Source organism: Oncorhynchus keta, chromosome 34 (assembly GCF_023373465.1).
Source record: "Oncorhynchus keta strain PuntledgeMale-10-30-2019 chromosome 34, Oket_V2, whole genome shotgun sequence".
Taxonomy (NCBI): Eukaryota; Metazoa; Chordata; class Actinopteri; order Salmoniformes; family Salmonidae; genus Oncorhynchus; species Oncorhynchus keta.
The window spans coordinates 41,216,809-41,239,945 of NC_068454.1; the positions used below are offsets into that span (position 1 = coordinate 41,216,809).

Genomic DNA, 23,137 nt, shown 5'->3' on the forward strand with positions numbered 1-23,137 from the left:
GGTCATGTCGCTACAGTATAATTTCACAGTAACAGAAAAGTAGATTCCTTGTTCTCATTCCTCGCACAGCCCCATGATAAAAATCCTAAAGGAATGGTCACAGATGTATTCCACATGATTTGTGATTAGAAAGGCACCCTATTCCCTATGTAGTGCACTAATTCTGGTCAAAAGTTGTGCCCTACATAGGGAATAGGGTGCCATTTGGCCTCCGGTGACTTTCTGGCTGGTGGCTGTGTAGCACCCAGTGTGATGTTGAGACAAAGAGAGGCACTGTGATGGAGCAGGACACCCCCCGGTGAACTCCGGGACAATGACCCACGTTAACCCCTCCCGCTCCACCCGGACTTTACCCTCTCTACCCTTCTCTCCCTACAGAGGTGCAGGAAGGAGCGCACCCTGTCCAAGTCCTCTGGAATGCAGAGCGGAGGAGAGGAGGAGCCCGAGGATGACTCGCACACCCCCCTGCCGCCCCCCATGGAGATCATCAAGGACCCCTCATCCCAGGAGGAGAAGGTATGGCATGGCACCCCCACACTATGACACTGTATTACCTCTTCTGACCCTTTAAGTCTACTCGCTCACTCTGTTGGAGTTACTTCTCGGATGCGTCCAAAATGGCACCCTATTCACTACAAAGTTCAATACTTTTGACCTGGGTCCAAAGGGCACTGTAGGGTGATAGTGGGCTATTTTGGGACACAGACTTAGCTTAGCCTTCCCTCCGGTTAATGGGCGTCTTCCCTTCAGGTTAACAGCCTTATTGATCTCCAAAATCTGCTATGTCTCTCAGCACAGGCTCCTAAGATGTGTCCACCTGCAGCCCCCTCCACTTCCCTTTCCTCTGCTGCCTATGTGTACAATGCAACACCATGCCACTAACTGCCAGATGTGTCTGCAGCTGAATCCGTGTCTGCTGAATGGGAAGCATTATGTGTACTGGCTTGGTTTGCAGCTGGAAGAGCTGCTTCCCTGTGTGTGACGTGACTGACTAACACACACACTGTTGCACTTTCACTCTCTCACTTTCACTCTCTCACTTTCACTCTCTCACTACACAAGAGCCCACCCCACCTCTTTGTCCCAAATGGCACCCTATGGGGCCCTGGTCAAAAGTAGTGACCTACAATGTAGGGTGTCATTTGGGACGTACACGTTGGCACTGAAATGTGCCCGGGCCTACTACTAACTGATGTAGCTTGTGTATAATTCCAACAGCATCTCACGTTGCTCCACTAAAGCTTGTCTTTTGTAGCTGGGTCCTGACTAAGCGCTTATCTAATAACTACCTTTTGTCTCTCTGTCTCTATTCCCACTCTCCTCCTCTTCCTCATCCTCCCTGCTGCTAACACGCCCTACCTCCCTCTCTCCTTCCCTTCCTCCTAAACTGTGCCTTGCAGTCCTCCGCATTGCTTGCTGCGCGTCAGGGCTCTGCCGATGTCCCCAGCGCTGCGGAGCTGGTCAGTGCAATAGAAAAGTTGGTCCAAACTAAGATGGTAAGTTCAGAAGGTGAAGAAATACAAAACGGCACTGAGCAATTGCCATTTCTGCACACTCACTTTGCACACTAAGTCGGTGACAATCTACGCACCAAAGCTCTCGTCCGCTTGACGTCATCCACTCGTTCTAACTTCCGCTTTTGAAACGCCACTAACCACGTCACGTTGACTAGGAGCTGCATGTTCATGTTATAGGGCAAGTTTGCAACTATCTTCCTTTCTGAATGTGGAGGATAGGACACCGTTTGAGTCCCAAACGGCACCCTATCCCCTATTTAGCGCCATACTTTTGACAAGGCTCGTGTCAAAAGTAGTGCACTGGACAGGGAATCGGGTGTCATTTGGGGCACGGGCAGTCTTGCCACATACAGATCAGATAAGTAGTATGACGTCAGGTGGCGATGATGTGATAAGGTTCCAAGCGTCTGCTGCACAGTAGCTTCCTTTATGAATGTTCTGCATTTGGCAATGTTTCGATTCACTCCGATTCGGTTTAAGACTCTCTTTCAGCTTTGTACACGCGGAACCATTTCCCGAAAGAGTACAATACAGACTGTTTTAGACTTATTTGGATTTGGCAGCTCATTGGTTAAGCGGAGGGGGATCTCTTCTCCTTTGGCTCTCTCTCCCTGTGTCACAGCCGTGGACTGTATGACTGTGACTTCTTTGCTTCATATCCTCTGTCTCTCCTGTGTTAGAATCTGGAGCCAGGTGCCTACCCCAGCTTCACCACTTTGACCCCTCCGGAACAGACCAGCCCAGCCCTGCCCAGGAACCCTGAAATGGATCAGAAGGCCAAAGCTCTGCGCGGACGCATGTAAGAGACGTGTAGCTTAGCCTCTGTCATATAGCACACACACACTCATGGCTCTGATGTTTGTCTTCCTGTCCTCTGTTTGGTTACATGTGTAACACTCAGAAGGACACCTAGCGGGTCTACTGTTTAACCTACTCTGTTTATATATATATATTTTTTCAACCACTCAGAAAACAAGTTCCCTCATAGGAATTATAAAGCTATTATATTCTTCTTATACTGCATTTATAGGTGGTTCATCCTGCTGTCTCCTGTGTGTATTCAGGTCACTAAGCACACATGTCCTTTTCCTCAGGTTTGTCCTCAATGAGCTGGTGCAGACTGAGAAGGACTATGTCAAGGACTTGGGGATTGTAGTGGAGGTGAGTTGACAAGAATCTCATCCTAGCGGGGGGGGCTGTTCAGCCTCAATAGTGGGGAAGGAGCATGAGAGAGAGAGGTATGTCTTAGTAACAGTGGAGAATGTGACCACTCACTGCTCTAGTTTGACAATTCAGAAATCTCTGTCTTTGTCCCAAATGTCACCCCTTTCCCTATTTAGTGCACTACGCTTGACCAGTGCACTGCTGTATATAGGGAATAGTGTGCTTTTATGGACGCATCCCAAGTGTTGGGCTATGTCCTTGTTGTCGTCCTGTTTGCCATGTGTTCTTTGGTATTTCTGTCAAAGTCACAGAGAGGCTCCCCGATTTTGTGACTGTATTTACATACCCAACTCCTCAGGAAACATCATTTGATTATCGGGTTGGGTTTGAGATCACATATTGAGATAAGTGCGTAGGGGGTTTTCTCACATCCAGGGCTGAGTACCAAATGGCACCCTATTCCCTATAGCGTGTACTAAATAGAGAGTATGGTGCCATTTGGGATGCGGTCCATGAGTTCAACCATATTTATCCATCCTATTTTATTTTGCCACTGCATGCTAGTCTCACAATGCTGATCAATATCTGACTCGTGTTTCCTGTCTTAGAGTCCATGACCTTAATTCGCTCTGGGTTCTTCCCCCTCCTCTCTTTAAGGGGTTCATGAAGACGATCGAGGATAAGGGAGTCCCTGAAGATATGAAAGGAAAAGACAAAATCGTTTTCGGGAATATTCACCAGATCTACGACTGGCACAAAGAGTAAGTCTGGTCCCAAAATGGTTCCCTATGTAGTGCACTACTTTTAACCATACCCCTTATGGGCCCCGGTCAACAGTAGTGCGCTGTATAGGGAATAAGGTGCCACTTGGGATGTACATTGTGTATATTTGTAATATCGGGGAGAATTGAACACGTTGACCAGCCAGAAACCTCCCATAACTGGATTGTGTTGTCATTAGGTCTAGAAGACCAAACCAGGTCACTCCTCATGTGGTTTAGCACTATTTTGGCTTGCCTCATTGCCCTATCAGAGTGACTGAGAGAATGTTTCCTCCCACAGTTTTTTTGTGGGTGAGCTGGAGAAATGTCTCGAAGACAACGAGCACCTTCCTGAGCTTTTCATTAAACATGTACGTGAGTGGGGTCCCCTTTTGTTGTTCGGTATGTGTGACGGTACGTGACAATGGCCGCGGTAGAACTTCAAGGTAGACGCCTTCAACAACCATAGGTGACTTATGTGGGTCAAAAATGATTATTCAGAAGAAGTGGAAGAGAAGTCAGAGCGAAAAAAAATCATTTTCACATTTTCAACCGTTTGACCTGGAAAAATAAACGAGAGGAAAGATGCTAATATTATTTTTCTGTTATACAGGAGAGGCGACTACACATGTATGTGGTTTACTGCCAGAACAAGCCCAAGTCTGAATTCATTGTCGCCGAGTACGACACGTTCTTCGAGGTGAGCCGTACGACACTTTTGAGAATTCTCGAGTAGTCTGAGAACAACTTTGTGTCATATTTTCTTTGCGTTGTAAATATGCCTAATGCTAATTGCATTTAATTCTACTTTAGGGCGTACAGCAAGAGGTCAGCTCAAGACTTGGCATAAGTGACTTCCTCATAAAGCCAATTCAGAGAATTACCAAGTATCAGCTGCTTCTAAAGGTAAGACTACAACGCTAAATTCCTGGCGTACAAGTAATCCCTGAAAGACATGCCTTTCGATATAATTACCTGAAACTAATGGAGTTTTTTTTCCCTCAATGCCCTATTGATTACACACAACCTTTTCTTTCTTTTTTTCAGGACTTCTTAAAGTATAGTTCCAAAGCAGGACTAGATTGCCAAGAGATGGAGGTAACAGAAGCGATTTGCGATTGTTGTCTATAGGTTGCCAAAATTCCAGTAGCTTTCCCAAAATACCTCGTTTACCAGAGGGGAAAAAAACAGAGAATCCTCCTGATTCCAGGAATCTTTAGACCAGGAAGTCCTTGGAATTTTGTAACCCTAATTGATGTTTCGTGTGTCCATCAGCACTGCTGTATCAATGTCACCGCTCACACCAATCTCAATGTGTTTTTTTACAGAAGGCAGTTGGTTTAATGTCCCAGGTCCCCAAGCTCTGCAATGACATGATGAATCTTGGCAGACTACAAGGCTATGAGGTGCTGTACATTTAGTGTCATTCAATTTAGCCAAGATATTCCACTCGGTAACAACCACCACTGTTTTCCAGGGAGTCAATAAAAGCATGCGCATTAAAATAGGAAACAAATAGCGCCGCAGATCAAGAGGTGTGGTATAATTGCATTTGTTATGGCATACATGTTCAGGAAGTTAGTACCGGGATCGGCTATGATTTTAGGATTGTTTGCAATCCGTGCTCAGTTTGTGAAAAATGTGAAATGACTCATGAAGCTGTGTTATTGGACTATTTAGCTCCAGCAGGTCATGACTTGGTCCGTCTGTTCTTCCACACGGGCGTAGTCAAAGTCACTTTGATGACACTCCGACTACGTGAAATCTCTGACCTCTGAATTAAGCGAAGATTTGCCTAGTCTGCTGCAACGGTGGCGAGATTAAAGCACTGTGTTTGCCAATGGCCTGGATGGCCATCCTATTCCCTATATAGTGCACTACTTTTGACCAGAGCCCTATTAGGCCCTAGTCAAAAGTAGTGCACTTAAATATGCAATAGGGTTCCATTTGAGATGCAACAACCTGGTCTTAGATCCAGTACAATGGTCTGCTGTAAGCTTTATGACCGTGGTGATGAGAGAAGGGGCTGGTAGACTGGGTAATGCCGAAGTGTTGACAGACAGACTAGGGAGGCGTGGCTGACTCTGCTTCATTCTCTGGCGTTGATAGATGTTGAGTCGTAACTGATCCTGTGTGTGTTCGGCACGCGCGCGCTCTCTCTCCCCGTCCCCCAGGGTAAGCTGACCAGCCAGGGTAAACTGCTGCAGCAGGAGACGTTCTTTGTAACGGAACAGGACACGGGAGTGTTGTCGCGCAGCAAGGAGCGCAGGGTCTTCCTCTTTGAGCAGATCGTCATCTTCAGCGAGCTCCTCCGCAAGGGCTCGTCCACCCCAGGCTACCAGTTCAAGAAGAGCATCAAGGCAAGTAATGTCAAAACAACAGTGAATGCTATTGGGACATCATGGAGCAGAAACATTTAGGCAATTTCCTACTGTTGCATTCAATCCAGCCCCCGGAGACATTTTTGGTTTGAAAGCAGGGTTTTAGAACATTATAAAGTGCGGAGTCCATAGAAAAGACCACACACATAGCGTTGTTGTTGAATTGAGCGGTGTTGAGCTAGCGTTCTTGTGTTTCATTGTGACAGGTCAGCTACCTGGGCTTGGAGGAGCATGTGGACAACGACCCTTGTAAGTTTGTGCTGTCGTGTCGAGGCTCGGCCGAGCGATTCACCCTGCAGGCGGCCAACCTGGACATCAAGCAGGTGTGGGTCCAACATGTCAGCCAGGTCCTGGATGCCCAGAGCAACTTCCTGTCTGGTGAGAGAACTTCCTGCCTCTACCTTCATTAGCTAAATCTAGGGTTGCAAGATTCCAGTTAATTTCCCCAGATGTTTTTCCAGAGACCCTAGTCGGAGGATTCCGGATTCCATGCTTTTTCGCTCCTGATTCAAACAGTCTTCTAACTAAGATTTCTGGAAAACCTGGGAAATTAATTTTGCAACCCGAGCGTTATTGTCAATAGTTAGATCAAAACCCATTTAGTCATAACTACAACCTCAACACTAGAGTTATACTATTTTCACCTCTATCATGGTCCTCATTCGTCTAACACAGAATACGCACTTTTCGTTTATTGATTGTGTGTGGCATTGGACTATCACCACAGCCCTGCAGTCTCCCATTGAGTACCACAAGGAGAAGGGTTGTTCCCAATCCCTCACCAGAAACCCGTCGGGCAGTCGGCCCCCCAGTTCCAACAGCAGGCCCCTCTCCTCCTCCTCTGTGGGGGCAGAGAAGCCCCCCCTGGCAGGACCGGGAAGGACCCCAACTCCTCTCAAACTATCTACCTCCAACGGCAGCTCCTGCTTTGACCCCATGAAACACAGCGAACGCTATGACTCCACGAGGGTGAGCCCGGTCTGTTGTCTGTCCTAGTTTTACATTTCAACGGGAGATGTTGAAACTTTGTTTACTTCGAACTTGCAGACAAGAAGTACTGAAGTTAAGGAATTGAGTCAATGTATGTAATGACTCATGTTATTTGAATGTGTATACAGGTTTGTATCAATGTTGATTTCCCCTGTCATAATACAATCTATCTTCCTCTCCTCTCCTCTCCCACCCCATCCCCACCCCTCCCTAGCAGCATGACGGCATTGGATGTAACGGCATGTCCTCCACCATGATGGTGACCCAGGACTACAGTGCACTGAAGGAGAATGAGATTTGTGTGATCCAGGGCGAGATGGTGCAGATCATGGCCACCAACCAGCAGAACATGTACCTAGTGTACCGGCCCGCCAACAGCCAGTCCCCTGCGGCCGAGGGCTGGGTCCCAGGTCACATCCTTGGCCCCCTCACTAAAACGCTCAAAGACAGTACTGCTGACGCAAGCATCAAGTAAGTGTCCCTCAGCCTCGCCCCCACCCCCACAGAGCTGCTCTTATTGGATGAGGTGAAAGTTGAATCTGCTCCAATCCCCCCCCCCCCACACACACACACACCGCCAACACCCATTATGGGAACTAACTCGGAACTGTTGGACGACAACAGGGGTCATTTTTTTCTCCTTATTTTCTTTGTTAATATATGTAAAGGCTTAATGAGTAATTCTCTGAAAAGAGTAAAAGGACTTTAGAGAATCATGGCTTCATGTAGAGAAGACGCACCGAGAAAATCTTACATCAATGTGGAACTGACTGGTCTGGGCTTTGATTTCTGTTTCTAACACACGTTTTTTTACTTTACATGTTTTGAAAAAAAGAAAGGCCTTTTGATGGACTGGGGCCTATTTCTCCAAGTGGAGAAAGTTTGTTATTGTCTATGGCAATTTGTACAGATTGTGGTTTTTGTTATTTTTGTGTTAATTTTTTTTTCTTCATATTTTATTTGTTTAATATTATCAGATATGTTGGCAGTTTACTGTAAAAAAAAGTTAATTTGTTTTGTTTACTGATGCGCTCTCTCCAGTACATTCCTGTATAATGTATTTTGCACTATTTAAGAGAATCCATATTAATGAAGTCAGGTTGTGCAATATAATTATAGTCACAATGTTCATCATTGTACTTGTAGTCTGACTAATAATTTTAAATGTATTTTAAATATGTAAAATACCATTTTGACATGAGTAGTTTGCAAGGCAACATAAGTTGAACTTGTTTTGCGTTAGAAGATCAGTTACATTGTTAATATTGGTAAATACCATGACACTGCACTAGTGCTGTCCGGGTCAGCTGTTTGTTTTCCCAGCCCGCAATTGCTAATAACCCATCAGCAACTGCCCAACTATATGTGATAAAGTGAAAATCTGAGGCCCTCAATTGACCCTAGCCCGTTAATATAGAACTAGTGCAGGCCCAGTGCACTACTTTTGTTAAAAATAGAAATTTGCAATTTATTTTCATTATTAATATTGTTTTTTTTTTATTCCGATTTTTCAGCACCCCTACTTCCTGCGGCTATGCTGATTTAGATATGTTTCTGCTTATAATTTCTGACATTTTGATAGGCTGTTTGTTAGTCAACTTGTCTATAATTAGATACATGCAGCTTCTCTCCTGTCATTATATGTCGCCCTAGAAGACTAAGTAAACCCTTTCTCACCAGAATGTAATAAATCGATCAAATGAATGCTTCAATCTAGTTGACGTCGGTAAAGTTTCCTGTCGTCTGCTTATCGGGGAGAGAACTCGATAACAAAAAAAAACAAATTGGAAAGATGTCTGTGCAAAATGTCCAAATGACATCGGTATGAACACTTGTAAGGAAATAGAAAGCTATGAAAACGACCCAACATGTTTCTGATAAGTTTTCGGTTTGGCTCGGATGCATATTTTATGTGTTTTGAAATTACTAAAGATAGCATCTCTACACACTGTATCTCACTGCACATTCACATTCTCTCAAAATTCTGAAAGAAATAAATCATATTTCTCTACTCCTGTTCCCGAGTCAAAATTTTCCCTACATTTGGTATATGATTTATACTGCAAGAAATTCTTAATTCTGCAGGAGTTAATATTATGCGAGAGGTTATAAGACCTAAAGTCAGTGTCCAGTTCCCTTGACGTGCCAGAGGCCTATTTGAACTCCAACGTCTTGTGACTGTCGAATGTGTACAGCGCCTCACAAACGTCACACATAAGTCGGAACTGCTATCGTCCACTATTACCACGTCACCAAATCTCTCCCAAACGTGACTTTTCTGGCCCTCCCTTCTCTTTATTTACAACTCTCCGTCTCGCAGCTTTTCTCTTATTGAATTCAACTCCGACATTGTCCTTTTTGCATCTGTGGATCGATGTGATTTTTGTTTTCTCCCCGTCCCCCAAAAGGCCAAAACCACGGTGACTGCGGGTTCTGGGTCAACCGCGCATCACTACCCCGCAGTCAAACCGCATGTTTCTCCGCTGACCATTTGCTCTTACAGCGTGAGACCTCGACTCCCTTCTTATCTCTCACATTGAGCATAAAATAACAGTGAGATCAGTTCAACCTGTTCTTTTTTTATCATGTTGATTTCAATTTGTAAAAAATCTAATAAAACGTTTCATTTGTGGCTTTTTACCATCCATTATTATTACCAGCTTTATTAAAGGGATCATTCTTCTCGTGGAAATGTCCTGGTGTTGTATAAATACGTTCACAAACACCCACTTCTGAGATCTATTTTCTCACACAAGAGTGATGAGGTTAGGAGTACTTCAAAAGCACACTGGTGTATGCACTTTTTATATGATTTTGTTTGTTTCTTTGTACCCCTTTTCGTTGACGTTGTCTGATGTAGGAGACTGCTTGTTTTCATTTTTCTACTAACCACACCGGCCCTCGACAAAAGGTTTGTTGTTTACACAGCGGCGCCATTGAAAGTCTCATGACAAAAGTAGAGCCACGGAATGGTGGGCAAAGACCTCTTATGCCCAACACGCTAGGCTGCGTTGACACAAATTGTCTGTCCACTATGGTGTAAGAGAATCACGGTATGGTAGCGTATAGAGGAGCTTTCTTCGCCGCTTTGTGGGTCTGAATTTCTAATGTACCATGACATAAACATTAACGTTTGTTTCTCTAGTTGAAAATTCTGTTCCAAATGAAATACGTTTTGTCTTTCTTTCTCTCGCCTTTTTCTCCCAAGTCTTTTGAGTTGATTTCAATCAAGTTGGCTAGCCCCACTCAATCCTCCCTGCACCTCTGCCCTCAGTGTGTGTGTGTGTAAGCCTGGATTTGACTGGTACATTTCTTGGCACAACAGGAAATCTCTTTCATGGAATACCCTGCGCTCGAGAAAGCGAGTGGAGAAGGGTAGCAGTGGCTTGGGGGATGCAAAGGTTGAGAATGGACTCCGTAAACCCAAGGAGATTCTCAGCACCAAGGTCACTGTCAAAGTGAGTAAGCGGGGCTGTCTACGGAGATGGGTGTTCTGTGTCCTCGGCTGCCACTCCCTCGCCTGTGTGTTGTGACTCGTGACGTTAATAATCTCCGACACTGAAACACTATGATAATCCATCTCTAACTACACCGTCTGCTCTCACTTTGGTTTGACGTCCCCTTATGCATGACACTAATGACTCAAGTGACTTCTCTGTCTGTGGCAATTTTGCTTTTGGTTAAAAGGTAGACTCAGCGAAATCACGTTGCCACCAGCAGTACCGCAGATATTGAGATGAGCGAGATGTCCGACTTCGCTCTCACACAGTCACACCCAGTATCTGCTCGCGCACGGGTTCGCCTCGCACTCTTAGTGTGGGAGCCACCAGATCAAAACGGCAGAGAAGCTTAGCCTCTCACTTCAACGCTCTTAGTTATTGCGGAAATTGACCCACTATGCTGTTTACTTTCTGCATCTACATCGTATCGCTGAGTCCACCTTTAAGATAACTTTAGTTTTCGTAAAAATGTATGACTTTATTGACATAACAGTGTGAAACCACCATTTTGACAACATATGTCCTGGAGCCCATTGAGCTATGACCTAAACGAAAACAAGCCCTCATTCATGGGTTTAGCATGCAGGTATTAACTACACAAACCATAAGGTGTTGTGTTTCAGTGAAAACATACTGAAACTGGATCTCACACTACATTTACATTTCTGTATCAATATATACTAGCAGAGCATTTTAAAATAACCCCCCCCCATCAAGTCCATACGATGCTGAGTCTGCTGATCCATCTTTCATTTGAAGCGTGTTAAAGAGTAGATTGGATTTATAATTTGTCAATTACATCTTTCATTTGAAGCATGTTAAAGAGTAGATTGTTTTTAACTTGTCAATGTTGTCCATTGGATACATTTCACTTTAAGTTTGCCTGCAGGTTTCGTCCTCGCCACTGTTTGACTATTTATGCCACTGTCGTTACACCCCCTCCCCGTACATGAAATAGAAACTTTAAATGAAACATGCACATATAATGAAATGTCACTGAATGCTATTTGTGTGTCATCAATCATGTTGTGTTCGATTGCATCGTTTCAGATGTCAGCACCTATAATTTCTATGATTTTGTTTTTGCATAATTGGTTCATTTCCCAGCTCATACAATATGTCCATATTTAAGCATCTTTACCTCCGGCTCAGTGGTTCCCAAGCAACTCTTCTTTACAGATTCCCTTTTTTTTTTTTTTTTTTTTGTATTTTCTTACATCCAAGCCCTCCCACATACAATATGCTGGATTGGACCTTCAGCCCTTATCCCCAAAGGCACTCCTAGATAGAACAATGATTTCTTTACATTGTAGGTGTATCTATCCAATCCTTTCAGATCTACTGTGCTTGGGGAGTATTTGGAATTCAGGCACACGAGACGGATTCTCTGTCTTTGGCACCACACTTACTAGTAAGCACAAATCCTATGTCAACAACCCATACACACATTAGAATCCTGACCGCGCCTCCAGCTTGGGGACCACCAGGGCCTTTTGTAACAGCTCTAATTTTGCTTTCTCTTATCCCACACTTCAGGAGTCAAACAGCTCAGAGGAGTCAGATTGCGATGATGAACTCCCCAAAACTAGCATGGAGGTAGAAGCACACGCCGATCTGTCATGCATGCATGCTGCCCAGTTGAGTTTCTGTAGCTACGTCTAAGCAAGAGGAAATGACACACAGCATCACAGGGGTTTTTCACTGTGGTCAGGAGCTTTCTACAAAACGACCACGACATGTTCCGTTAGCGGCACTAGCTTTTTTTATCTTGTTTTCTCCACGGAAATAGAATCACTAGAACAGGCTTCCCCCGTTCAACTCAATGGGTCTGCAGTGGGTGGACCAGTTGCCATTTTGAGTATGGTTTCATCCTCAGCGAGAACCAACGGGGATGTTTTTGTTCCTGCTTCTTTGTTTGATAGGATTGTCTGGTGCCGGCCTCAGAGAGGCCGTGGGTGGAGTTTGTAAATGCATTTGCCACTGATTGGTGCACAGTATTAATACACCAGGTAAGCACCTGGAACACATGAGCAAAATATGTTAAAAATACCTATTTTTGTTTGAAAATATGTATTGTGCTCACATGCGTCGTTGTAACTCCTGTATACCCTGTTGACCCCAGGAAGGAGCAGCTGCTGCATGTGCAACAGCTAATGGGGTTCATAGTAAACTAAACAAGCTTGCCCCCCCCCCTCTCAAAGCTTGCTCGGTCCTGTGTGGCTCGGTTGGTAGAGCATGGCGCTTGCAACGCTAGGATTGTGGGTTCGATTCATGCAGGGGCCACCCATATGAAATTGTATGCACGCACTACTGTAAGTCACGTTGAATGAAAGTCTCTCCTAAATGCCATGTATTATTATGAATTCAATTGCTGTCGTTCCTCAGTTCCAATTCCTGGTCGTTGTCATCGAAAAGCACCCTCCTGTTAGCTTTGACAGACTTGACCTCAACAGGCTTGTGGTAAAGATGTCCACGCTTTTTTTGATTGCAAAACAATACACTTCATTGGCTAGTTTAGCTAGCTGCTCTATGTGCCACTTTTTCTCTTCTGGGGAAGAGTCCATGGAAGCTGTGTGGTTTCCATGGACCATTACTGCAGCCTAGTGTTCCTGCGCTGAAATACTACATCTCTCCCAGGGATGGTTAGGTTTGTGAATGTGACGAAGCCTCTCACACAAACCCCCTTAAGCATGTTACTCCTGACCTCTCTTCATTATTTTGGGGATCCCCTGGTGATTGCGCGCCTTGTTTTCATTTTGTTCAAATGGGTTCAGAAGATCTTTTAAAGACTGCCTAAATGCCACAAATATGTGGGGTACGATGCCCTAGTATAGTACTCCTCCTACATTGCAACTCATTTGTAAATGGTAGTACACAAAATAGTGACACAGAACTCTGAGGTATGTATGTTTGTATTGACTGTTACGTTTCAATTTTGAAATAGCAAAACAGTTCATAATTCAAACTTCAACAGTATAGTTCATTCACATTGCCTAACAGCCATGCCTTATCTTTGCAGATAATGAATCCCAATTTTATACAAGAAGGTAAGATGAACTATCAGAACATAAACGCTTACATTTTAAATGCTGAAGCGTGAAATCAAGAATCATTTAATTACTGATATGTCACGCCTGCGTCTCATATGGCACCCTAATCCCTAAATAGTGCACCACTTTTGACCTGAGCCCTATGGGCCCGTGTCAAAAGTAGTGCACTGTGTAGGGTGCCGTTTAGGACGTAGCGTATATACTTGCTGATTAGAATCATGTGGTGTGGTTAGCTGACACTGCTGTGTGGTTAATGTATATATAGTGGCTCCAGAGTTCCTGGTCTCACTAGCGGATGTGACATGTGCATTCGGGGAGACGGTGGTCCTGTGCTGCAAAGTGTGTGGACGTCCCAAACCCAACATCACTCTGAAAGGACCCGATCAGAGCCCGCTTGTCAACAACAGCAGGTTCACCATAAACATTAGGTAGAGGAACTATGGTTTCTAGTTCAAATATGGTCTTGATGATCACAAGAAAATCAGAGGTCGGATGCCGCCAGTGGGGATCCACGGAGGAAGACGTCAGAATTTATTCCATTCCAACCAGTACTATAAGCCTGTCCTCTGACGTCTTCCCCCACCCGGCGGCATCCGACCTCTGATTCTGACTAAGAAATGGAAGCGCATACCCAAATTCCTCAAACCTAGTGGGAGCAGGAAGTGAGATTTAAAGAACTGTCTCTGGCAGGACAGTTAGACATCTCCAAAGACAGTATTATCTTCCTATTGGATGACTTAAACATTGTCTGACATAATTGCTTAAAGGTAATGTCTGTGGCCTAATCCCATGGTAAATCCATTGTCTGCATCCCAAATGGTTCCATTCCCGAAAGAGTCCACTACTTTTGACCAGTAGTGAACTCTAGGGCTCTGGTCAAAAGTAGTGAACTATATACAGTGTGTCAGAAATAGGCTGCCATTTGGTAGACTAAACACATGTTGCTGGAGGAATATCATGAACTTTAGATGGAGCTCAGTAAAATGTGCGATCAGGAAAAGCAGATACCAATGTGGCTTATTTCGTTTCGGGCGAGAAAGGTCATGTTCTATTCTCGGCAAACCAATTACACCTGCTCGCTTGTTCTCTGTCCTTGTCTCCAGGGATACGGGCGACATTCTGCTCAAGATCTGTAACCTGATGCCCCAGGACACCGGCATCTACACCTGTGTGGCCGTCAACGACCATGGCACCGCCTCCTCCTCCGCCTCCATCAAAGTACAAGGTGAGAACAGGGGATATGAATCGTGGAAGGAGGGATGCGGGTGGAGTTTCGATTTGCTCTTTGTCAAGCAGACTGACCACTGCACTCCCGTTTCACTTCAGAATGCGAGCTACCGTGAGATCAGGCTCCTTTCACAAGGCTAGCCCTCCATGGCCATTGAGACTGATGTTGGGCTCATGTCTGTTTTCAGGTATTCCAGCAGCACCTGCGAGGCCAGTGGCCCAGGAGGCCAGTAGCAATGCAGTGATTGTCCACTGGCTCCCCCCAGCCAGCTCAGCTAACTGTGCTGTGTCTAGCTACACAGTGGAGTACAGGCAGGAAGGTGCAGTAGACCCATCTCTCTTCTGGCTCTGGGGTGAAGTTTCCCCTAGGTAGAGATCGAGGATCAGCCTCCCCAAATCTTAACATTAAAGCTGCAATATGTAACTTTTGGGGCGGGCTGACCAAATTCGCATAGAAATGTGTGTTATAGATCTGTCATTCTCATTGAAAGCAAGTCTAAGAAGTGGTAGATCTGTTCTATGTGCACTTCCTATGGTTCCCGTTCTCATGTTTTGTTGTTGCGTCTTTTACTTTGGGATGTGTACACCAGCTTCAAACAGCTGAACATATAATATTTTGGGATATGGAACAGATATTTCAGAGCAGTTTAGATATTTCCTTGAAATTAGGTGAACTAGAATTTTTTAAACCAGAATTCAGCGATTTTTGCATAGTGTATCTTTAACCATTAGTGAGGAAAACTGAACCAAGATCAACATCTAGGAGCAATTTCACCTTACATCTCTCTTCCTCTTTCCAAATCATAAGCTACAGACAGTCACCTGTAATCTTTGAACTATGACCTAACCTCTCATCCTCTTCTCTGCAGACTCCCTGGTATGGCAGCAGTCGGTGGTCTCCACAGTAGATGTGTGTGTGAAAATTGAAGATCTCATTCCTGGGGGGCACTACCAGTTCCGGGTCAGTGCCAGTAACCCCTGGGGTATCAGTCCGCCAAGTGAGCCCTCAAACATGGTGACCCTGCCCAGCGGGAGTGAGTCAAACTCTCCATCTTCACACTACAAGCAGGAAGGGACTAACGCTATACCTAGACCGGATGCATCTCGAATGGCACCCTATTCCCTATATAGTGCACAAATTTTGATCAGAGGCCTATGGTCAAAAGTAGGGCACGGTGAAGGAAATAGGGTGCCATTTTGGAAGCGGATTCTTACGATTGGCATTTCACTTTTGTTTATACAATTTACTTTTATTTTGGGAGGTCCTCGAGGAAATGTTACTGTGTACATGTAGCTACGATGTAAATATTGACTCATAAAATATTCAATTTGTTTTCTTTCTATTCTAAGCTTCCACATATGATGGAACGGGCATTCAGTGGAAAGGCAACTTTGAATCGTTTTTCACAGAAATTTGTGAGATCGGACGGTAAATTGCACACCCCTACACGCTTTTAAAGTAGCTAACCAGAAAACGGTTTAAAATCAAAGTATTTGTATTGGGATTTTTCACACACGTCATAGAAATTCTCATCGAGGCTATAACTGCAGCCAGTGTATAGGTACAGCAATGACATGCGTTACAACTACTCTCCTTCTCCTCTCCTTTCTCCAGGGGCCGATTCTCTGTGGTGAGAAAGTGTCTGAACAAGGCCAGTAAGAAGGAGGTGGCTGTGAAGTACGTCACTAAGAAGATGCAGAAGAAGGAGCAGGTAGCCCACGAGGCGGACATCTTATGCCACGTCCAGCATCCTCAGCTGGTGGCTCTGACCGACACCTACGAGTCCCCCACCTCCCTCATGCTGGTCTTCGAGCTGTAAGGATCTTTCTGCTGTGGCCTAGGGCTGATTCTCAATTCGTCTTTTCCTCGATTCCTCGTAAATCCTCGTCCTCCTTCTCAAAATGCATTGGAGAACAAGGTCTGGGTGGAGGGACCTTTGACCTTCTCCTCCAATACGATTGAGAAAGAGGCGAGGAGAGAGGATGTGAGGAATCGCGGAAAGATTCATTGAGAAAAGTGTGATGTGTATTGTTTTTGCTTTTTGCCAACTCCTCTCTGTGTTGCTTATGGCATGACAATCATAGAGTTGGCCCAGTGCTAGGGATTATATTCTTCACTTGGCTTTGTTAGTGAACAGTGTCTGCTTCCCAAATGGCACCTTATTCCCATCGTGCACTAATTTTGACCAGGGACCTTTGGGCCATGTTCAAAGTAGTGCATTATATAGGGAATAGGGTGCCGTTTGGGACAGACACATAGTGTCTTAGAGTGTGGTCTGAATGAATGTTTGTCTCGTGTTGTTTCCAGGCTGGAGGGCGGCAGGCTGCTGGACTACCTGGTGGCCCATGATGAGCTGATGGAGGAGAAGGTGGCCTTCTTTGTGAAGGACACCTTAGAGGCATTGCAGCACCTCCACACCTGCAGAGTGGTACATCTAGACTTAAAGGTGAGCACAAAGTACACATCCGCACCACTGCTAAGGACATACAGTGCAAATACAATGCCATTAAAGTGGCATTAAACTTTCAAAGTTTGAGAGATGTTTTCAGACCTCAAAAGTGGTCTCACGTCAAGATGAAACCATGTCCCACGTAACCGGTTGAGTAGATCTAACTATACATAGAGTGGACAAAGAATTAGGAACACCTGCTCTTCCCATGACACAGATTGACCAGGTGAATCCAGGTGAAAGCTTTTGATTCTTTATTGATGTCACCTGTTAAATCCACTTCAATCAGTGTAGATGAAGGATTTTTAAGCCTTGAGGCATGGAATGTGTATGTGTGCCATTCAGGGGGTGGATAGGCAAGACAAAATATTCAAGTGCCTTTGAATGGGGTATGGTACTAAGTGCCAGGTGCACCGGTTTGAGTGTGTCAATAACTGTAACGCTGCTGGGTTTTTCACCCTCAACAGTTTCCCATATGTATCAAGAATTGTCCACCACCCAAAGGACATCCAGTCAACTTGACACAACTGTGGGAAGCCTCGGAGTAATTTTTTACATTTATTATTTATTTTTTTTTTTTACCCCCCTTTTTCTCCCCAATTTTGTGGTATCCAATTGTTAGTAGCTACTATCTTGTCTCATCGCTACAACTCCCGTACGGGAGGTTGTAGTGATGAGGTTGAAAGTCATGCGTCCTCCGATACACAACCCAACCAAGCCGCACTGCTTCTTAACACAGCGTGCATCCAACCCGGAAGCCAGCTGCACCAATGTGTTGGAGGAAACCTTGTGCACCTTGGCAACCTTGGTTAGCGTGCACTGCGCCCCGGTTCGCCACAGGAGTCGCTGGTGCGAGATGAGACAAGGTATCCCTACCGGCCAAGCCCTCCCTAAGCCGGACGACGCTATGCCAATTGTGCGTCGCCCCACGGACCTCCCGGTCGTGGCCGGTTACGACAGAGCCTGGGCGCAAACCCAGAGTCTCTGGTGGCACAGCTGGCGCTGCAGTACAGTGCCCTTAACCACTGCACCACCCAGGAGGCCTTGAGTCATTTTATTTAACCTTTATTTAACTAGGCAAGTCAGTTAAGAACAAATTCTTATTTACAATGACAGCCTACCCCGGCCAAACCCTATCCCGGACGACACTGGGCCAATTGTAAGCCGCCCTGTGGGACTCCCAATCCACGGACGGTTGCCACTCGGGAGCCCAACATGGGCCAGTATCCCAGTGGAAGGCTTTCGACACCTTGTAGTCCATGGCCCAATGAATTGAGCCTGTTCTGAAAGCAAAAGGGGGTGCAACTCAATATGATGAAGATATCTCAAAAGCATTTCGCTACACCTGTTGCAGGTAGCTAATTATGTGTATGTGACAAATACAATTTGATTTGTATGCCTCCACCCCAAATTAATGGAAATTAGTTCACTTTTAAGGTCCAAAAACATCTGACAAACTTTCAGCAAAATGTCCCTGATCTTGGTCAAATGTGTTCTTCTCTTCTGTGTCCTTAGCCTGAGAACCTCCTGGTGGATCTCCACGTGCCTGTTCCCTGCATCAAGCTCATAGACTTTGGAGATGCGGTCCAGGTGTCTGGCCACCGTTATGTCCACCTGCTCCTGGGAAACCCAGAGTTTGCTGCTCCGGAGCTCATCCAGGGCACCCCGGTGTCGCTGAGCACGGACGTGTGGAGCGCCGGTGTCCTGGCCTACGTCATGCTGAGTGGCGTCTCGCCCTTCCTGGACGAGAGCCTAGAGGAAACGTGCGTCAACATCTGCAAGCTGGACTTCTGCTTCCCCGAGGACTACTTCCAGGGAGTGAGTCAGGCGGCCCGGGACTTCATCAAATCTACCCTGCAGCAGGACCCCAGGAAGAGGCCCAGTGCCACCGCCTGTCTCCAGCATCCCTGGGTGGGCGCCCACAGTGGAGACTACTCCAAGAACCCACTGGACACTGGTCGCCTGGCCTCCTTTATTGACAGACGGCGGCAGCTGCACGATGTGCGCCCCGTCACCAACATCAAGGGACTGGTGACCAGTAGCATGGGACACACCCTATAAACACCCTATGAATACAACACACAGGTGGAATGAAAACACACTGTCAGCAGTACTACAGGACTCTGCCATTGATACATGGTTCCCCATGAAAATGTAACTCTGAATAGGGGATAATAACTTGTCAACAAACATGTTATGTGGATATCATGTCTGTGTTCAAAATGCCAGTAGCCAAGACATTGACATTTGATTGATTGAGATGTTTCAGAGCTGTAGTATGAAGCCATAGACGCCATCTTACTCTTGTTGTGTCCATCTATTGTAAATGCCAACATTTCTAAATATCATCCTTGGAAATTATAACTATCAGAGAAAGATCTATGAGAGGTAGTATAACTGTTGAGTGTCATTTATTGTAGAACGTGGTTAACACTTGAGTAAGTGCTATTGTATGTGAAGAAATATTCAGCATTGGTCGCTTGGAGCAGTGGTTCCCAAACTGTGGGGTCGGCAGGGGGGCGCAGAGCAGTACCAGTTAAAGTTATTTATTTTGTACTATTTTCTACATTGTAGAATAATAGTGAAGACATCAAATCTATGAAATCATGTAGTAACCAAAAAAAGTGTTTAACAAATCAAAATAGATTGAAGAATCTAAAAAGTAGCCACCCTTTGCCTTGATGACAGCTTTGCACACTCTTGGCAATCTCTCAACCAGCTTCATTGTTGGCTGCTTTACCTTCACTCTGCGGTCCAACTCATCCAAAACCATCTCAATTGGGTTGAGGTCGGGGGATTGTGGAGGCTAGGTCATCTGATGCAGCACTCCATCACTCTCCTTGGTCAAATAGCCCTTACACAACCTGGACGTGTGTTTTGGGTCATTGTCCTGTTGAAAAACAAATGATAGTCCCACTAAGCTAAAACCAGATGGGATGACGTATCGCTGCAGAATGCTGTGGTAGCCATGCTGGTTAAGTGTGCCCTGAATTCTAAATAAATCACAGACAGTGTCAGCAGCGAAACACCATCACACCTCATCCTTTATGCTTCACGGTGGGAACCACACATGCAGAGATTATCCATTCACCTACTCCGCATCTTCCAAAGACCCAGCGGTTGGAACCAAAAATCTCAAATTTGGACTCATCAGATGAAAGGACAGATTTCTACCGGTCTAATGTCCATTGCTCGTGTTTCTTGGCGCAAGCAAGTCTCTTCTTCTTATTGGTGTCCTTTAGTAGTGGTTTCTTTGCAGCAATTTGACAATGAAGGCCTGATTCACGCAGTCTCTTCTGAACAGTTGATGTTGAGATGTGTCTGTTACTTGTGTAACTTACTACGCTGGGGCGGCAGCGTAGCCTAGTGGTTAGAGCGTTGGACTAGTAACCGGAAGGTTGCGAGTTCACACCCCCGAGCTGACAAGGTACAAATCTGTCGTTCTGCCCCTGTTAACAGGCTGTCATTGAAAATAAGAATATGTTCTTAACTGACTTGCCTGGTTAAATAAAGGTAAAATTTTAAAAATTTTATGTGAAGCATTTATTTAGACTGCAATATGAGGTGCAGTTAACTCTAACGTATTCTCTGCAGCAGAGGTAACTGTGGGTCTTCCTTTCCTGTGGTGGTAGTCATGAGAGCCAGTTTCATCAAAGCCATAGATGGTTTTTGCAACTGCACTTGAGAAAACTTTCCAGGTTGACTGACCTTCATGTCTTAAAGTAATGATGGGCTGTTGTTTCTCTTTGCTAATTTGAGATGTTCTTGCCATAATATGGACTTGGTCTTTTACCAAATAGGGCTATCTTCTGTGTACCACCCCTACTTTGTCACAACACAACTGATTGGCACAAACGCATGAAGAAGGAAGAAATTCCACAAATTAACTTTTAAGACGGCACACCTGTTGTTTGAAATGTATTCCAGGTGACTAACTCATGAAGCTGGTTTAGAGAATACCAAGAGTGTGCAAAGCTGTCAGAAATGTCCAGATCAACTAGCCCATGTCAGCTAGCGTTTTTATATTTAGGTTTTTTAGCCCAATTTTCTTTGTCACTCAAGTATCAAATGAATACACATTAGACATAGCAACACGTATAGAACTGAAAGAAAAAAAAAACTTTAAAACTGCAAAATGTTCTTTGCAACCCTATGACAAAATGTGTAGAATTGTAGGAAATAAGCTTTAAACCTGCAAAATGCTCTCCACCAATAAGAGGGGTGTTGAACAGTTTGTCATGAACAGTGCTTGTGCACATAGAAATAGATGTGGCAGGATGTTCCCCATTACTTTGGAAGGGGGGGCCAGAGTGAAAAAGGTTTGGGAACCCCCTGCCTTAGAGTATGCATCAAGTGTGCATAATGTGTAGATATAGTATAATGCCTATTTTTCCAATTGTGAGATTTGGGGTATGAATGAAAGAATCTATCACATCACATTATACTGCATTTTTGTGTCAGTACATATCTGTCACCTCCATGATCATTTCAAATGTGTTTTGTTGGTTCACTCATGTTCATTTAAGAGACCACTCATAAGACTCAAGTTCAGTTGTAATTGAATGTTCAAAACGACTTCTGGAAGGACCTGCTGCAAACTCCGATCCAAATCGGTAGTGCACATAAGTGTTGTATATTTCTGTTCTCAGACCCAAATCGTTTACAATAAATCTGAAGTCTTCACATTTTGATGGGGGGGTAATTCATTTCTAGTGCTTATTGTCTGTCATTTACTCAATAGGATTGTTTGCTTGTGCGATGAGCACTGACGGGTCTAGAACACTGATTGAGCACTTAATGTAGGATAGCCTAGTCCCAACAGTGTAGGATTTGAAAACCCAGCCTTTATTTTATTTATTTTTTAAGTATTGTTTGTTATTTAAGTATTAGAACTGGTAACTTGATTTGATTTGAAGTCTTTGTTTATTTATTCTTCTTAAGAAACGATATTTGTTTCTAACTTTTTGTTACAGCGGCCGCAGAGCATCATGCTTATCATTGACCAGTGGCATTCTGTGACGTGCAGTCACACATGCTGTGTACATCAACAGGCTCTAAGGCTGTATCCTAAATGGCACCCTATTCCCTACGTAGTGCACTGCTTTTGACCAGGGCCCATAGCACTGGTCAAACGTAGTGCACTACAGGCAATAGGCTGCCATTTGGGAAGCACGTTAAGCATTCCTGTGGGTATGATGCACAAGTATGTAAGACTCTCTGCATTTTTTTCTTCATGAATTGTGTAGAATGGTCTTTTTCATCAATCACTTAAGGTATTACGCTTCATCGTAATGGCATTGAAACGTCAACTCATAAACAACCATATGTATATATCGAACCAAACACAAGGCTGATAGTATATGCTCCACTGTACAACGCTTCAAACCTACTACTGAGCAAATTGGTGTATCAGCCTCGCTTCATGTTGGCAAGATACAGTAATACTATTTCTACCTAAAACTGGGTGGTAAAAATGCTTATAGTTCAATACAGTAGCCTATGCTTTCTTCAAAAAACATCATTTCCTGTGCTATAGCACATCATTGTACATAAGTCTGTGTGTACAAATGATACCAGGCATGTCCTTTCTTACACCATTGGGGCTGTTTGTTTGTTACTGAATGTGTAATAATAAAAAAAAAGTGCTTGTTTCTAGAAATCATGTGTCTTTGTTTCTCCTGACAATGGAACTTGCACGCGCAGGGTATTTCGAATCGGTAGGAGTCATCTTACGCAAGATGCGATTGCTTCCATATCAGCACGGCACTTGTTTTGACTAACGTTAAAAAGATCATTAAAGGTAGATGGAGGAAATCTGACCTTACTGAAATGAAAATGGATGACTCTAACGCCATACATTTCCTTTCCCTACACACTTTACAATAACCCCTGGCATGATTCTTGATATCTGTTTTTTTTGGCGTCGGATACGTCTCAATCCACTGCATCCGCCGATGTCACACTTCTGCATCTTCGGTGACAGAGGGACGGAGCTAAAACAGTGTTTGTCAGACCATGAAACATGCCAAAAATCGGACTTAGCATGTGAACGGTTTGGCCTACAAAAACTAGTATGACCCTTCTACAGATGAGACTC

General features: G+C 44.6%; 1 protein-coding gene across 8 annotated transcripts in view; it reads left to right on the top strand.

The window, feature by feature from the left end:
• The window catches only part of LOC118366683 (kalirin-like), a 259,805-nt gene extending 238,072 nt beyond the window's left edge, over positions 1–21,733 (top strand). For 5 of the 8 annotated variants that reach the window (XM_052493888.1, XM_052493890.1, XM_052493893.1 and 2 more), the window contains 25 exons: positions 379–516; positions 1,401–1,496; positions 2,198–2,316; positions 2,612–2,678; positions 3,339–3,442; positions 3,744–3,813; positions 4,056–4,142; positions 4,256–4,348; positions 4,490–4,540; positions 4,771–4,848; positions 5,617–5,802; positions 6,030–6,201; positions 6,551–6,792; positions 7,028–7,284; positions 10,139–10,271; positions 11,850–11,909; positions 13,333–13,360; positions 13,629–13,791; positions 14,467–14,588; positions 14,779–14,910; positions 15,460–15,624; positions 15,941–16,019; positions 16,206–16,406; positions 16,899–17,037; positions 18,556–21,733. In XM_052493888.1, coding sequence (XP_052349848.1) covers positions 379–516; positions 1,401–1,496; positions 2,198–2,316; positions 2,612–2,678; positions 3,339–3,442; positions 3,744–3,813; positions 4,056–4,142; positions 4,256–4,348; positions 4,490–4,540; positions 4,771–4,848; positions 5,617–5,802; positions 6,030–6,201; positions 6,551–6,792; positions 7,028–7,284; positions 10,139–10,271; positions 11,850–11,909; positions 13,333–13,360; positions 13,629–13,791; positions 14,467–14,588; positions 14,779–14,910; positions 15,460–15,624; positions 15,941–16,019; positions 16,206–16,406; positions 16,899–17,037; positions 18,556–19,101 — 3,528 coding nt within the window. In that variant the 3' untranslated portion in view covers positions 19,102–21,733. The remainder of the gene's footprint in view (positions 1–378; positions 517–1,400; positions 1,497–2,197; positions 2,317–2,611; positions 2,679–3,338; positions 3,443–3,743; positions 3,814–4,055; positions 4,143–4,255; positions 4,349–4,489; positions 4,541–4,770; positions 4,849–5,616; positions 5,803–6,029; positions 6,202–6,550; positions 6,793–7,027; positions 7,285–10,138; positions 10,272–11,849; positions 11,910–13,332; positions 13,361–13,628; positions 13,792–14,466; positions 14,589–14,778; positions 14,911–15,459; positions 15,625–15,940; positions 16,020–16,205; positions 16,407–16,898; positions 17,038–18,555) is intronic. The other 3 variants (XM_052493889.1, XM_052493891.1, XM_052493892.1) reach the window with 3 other exon arrangements.
• The last annotated feature ends 1,404 nt before the right edge of the window (positions 21,734–23,137 follow it).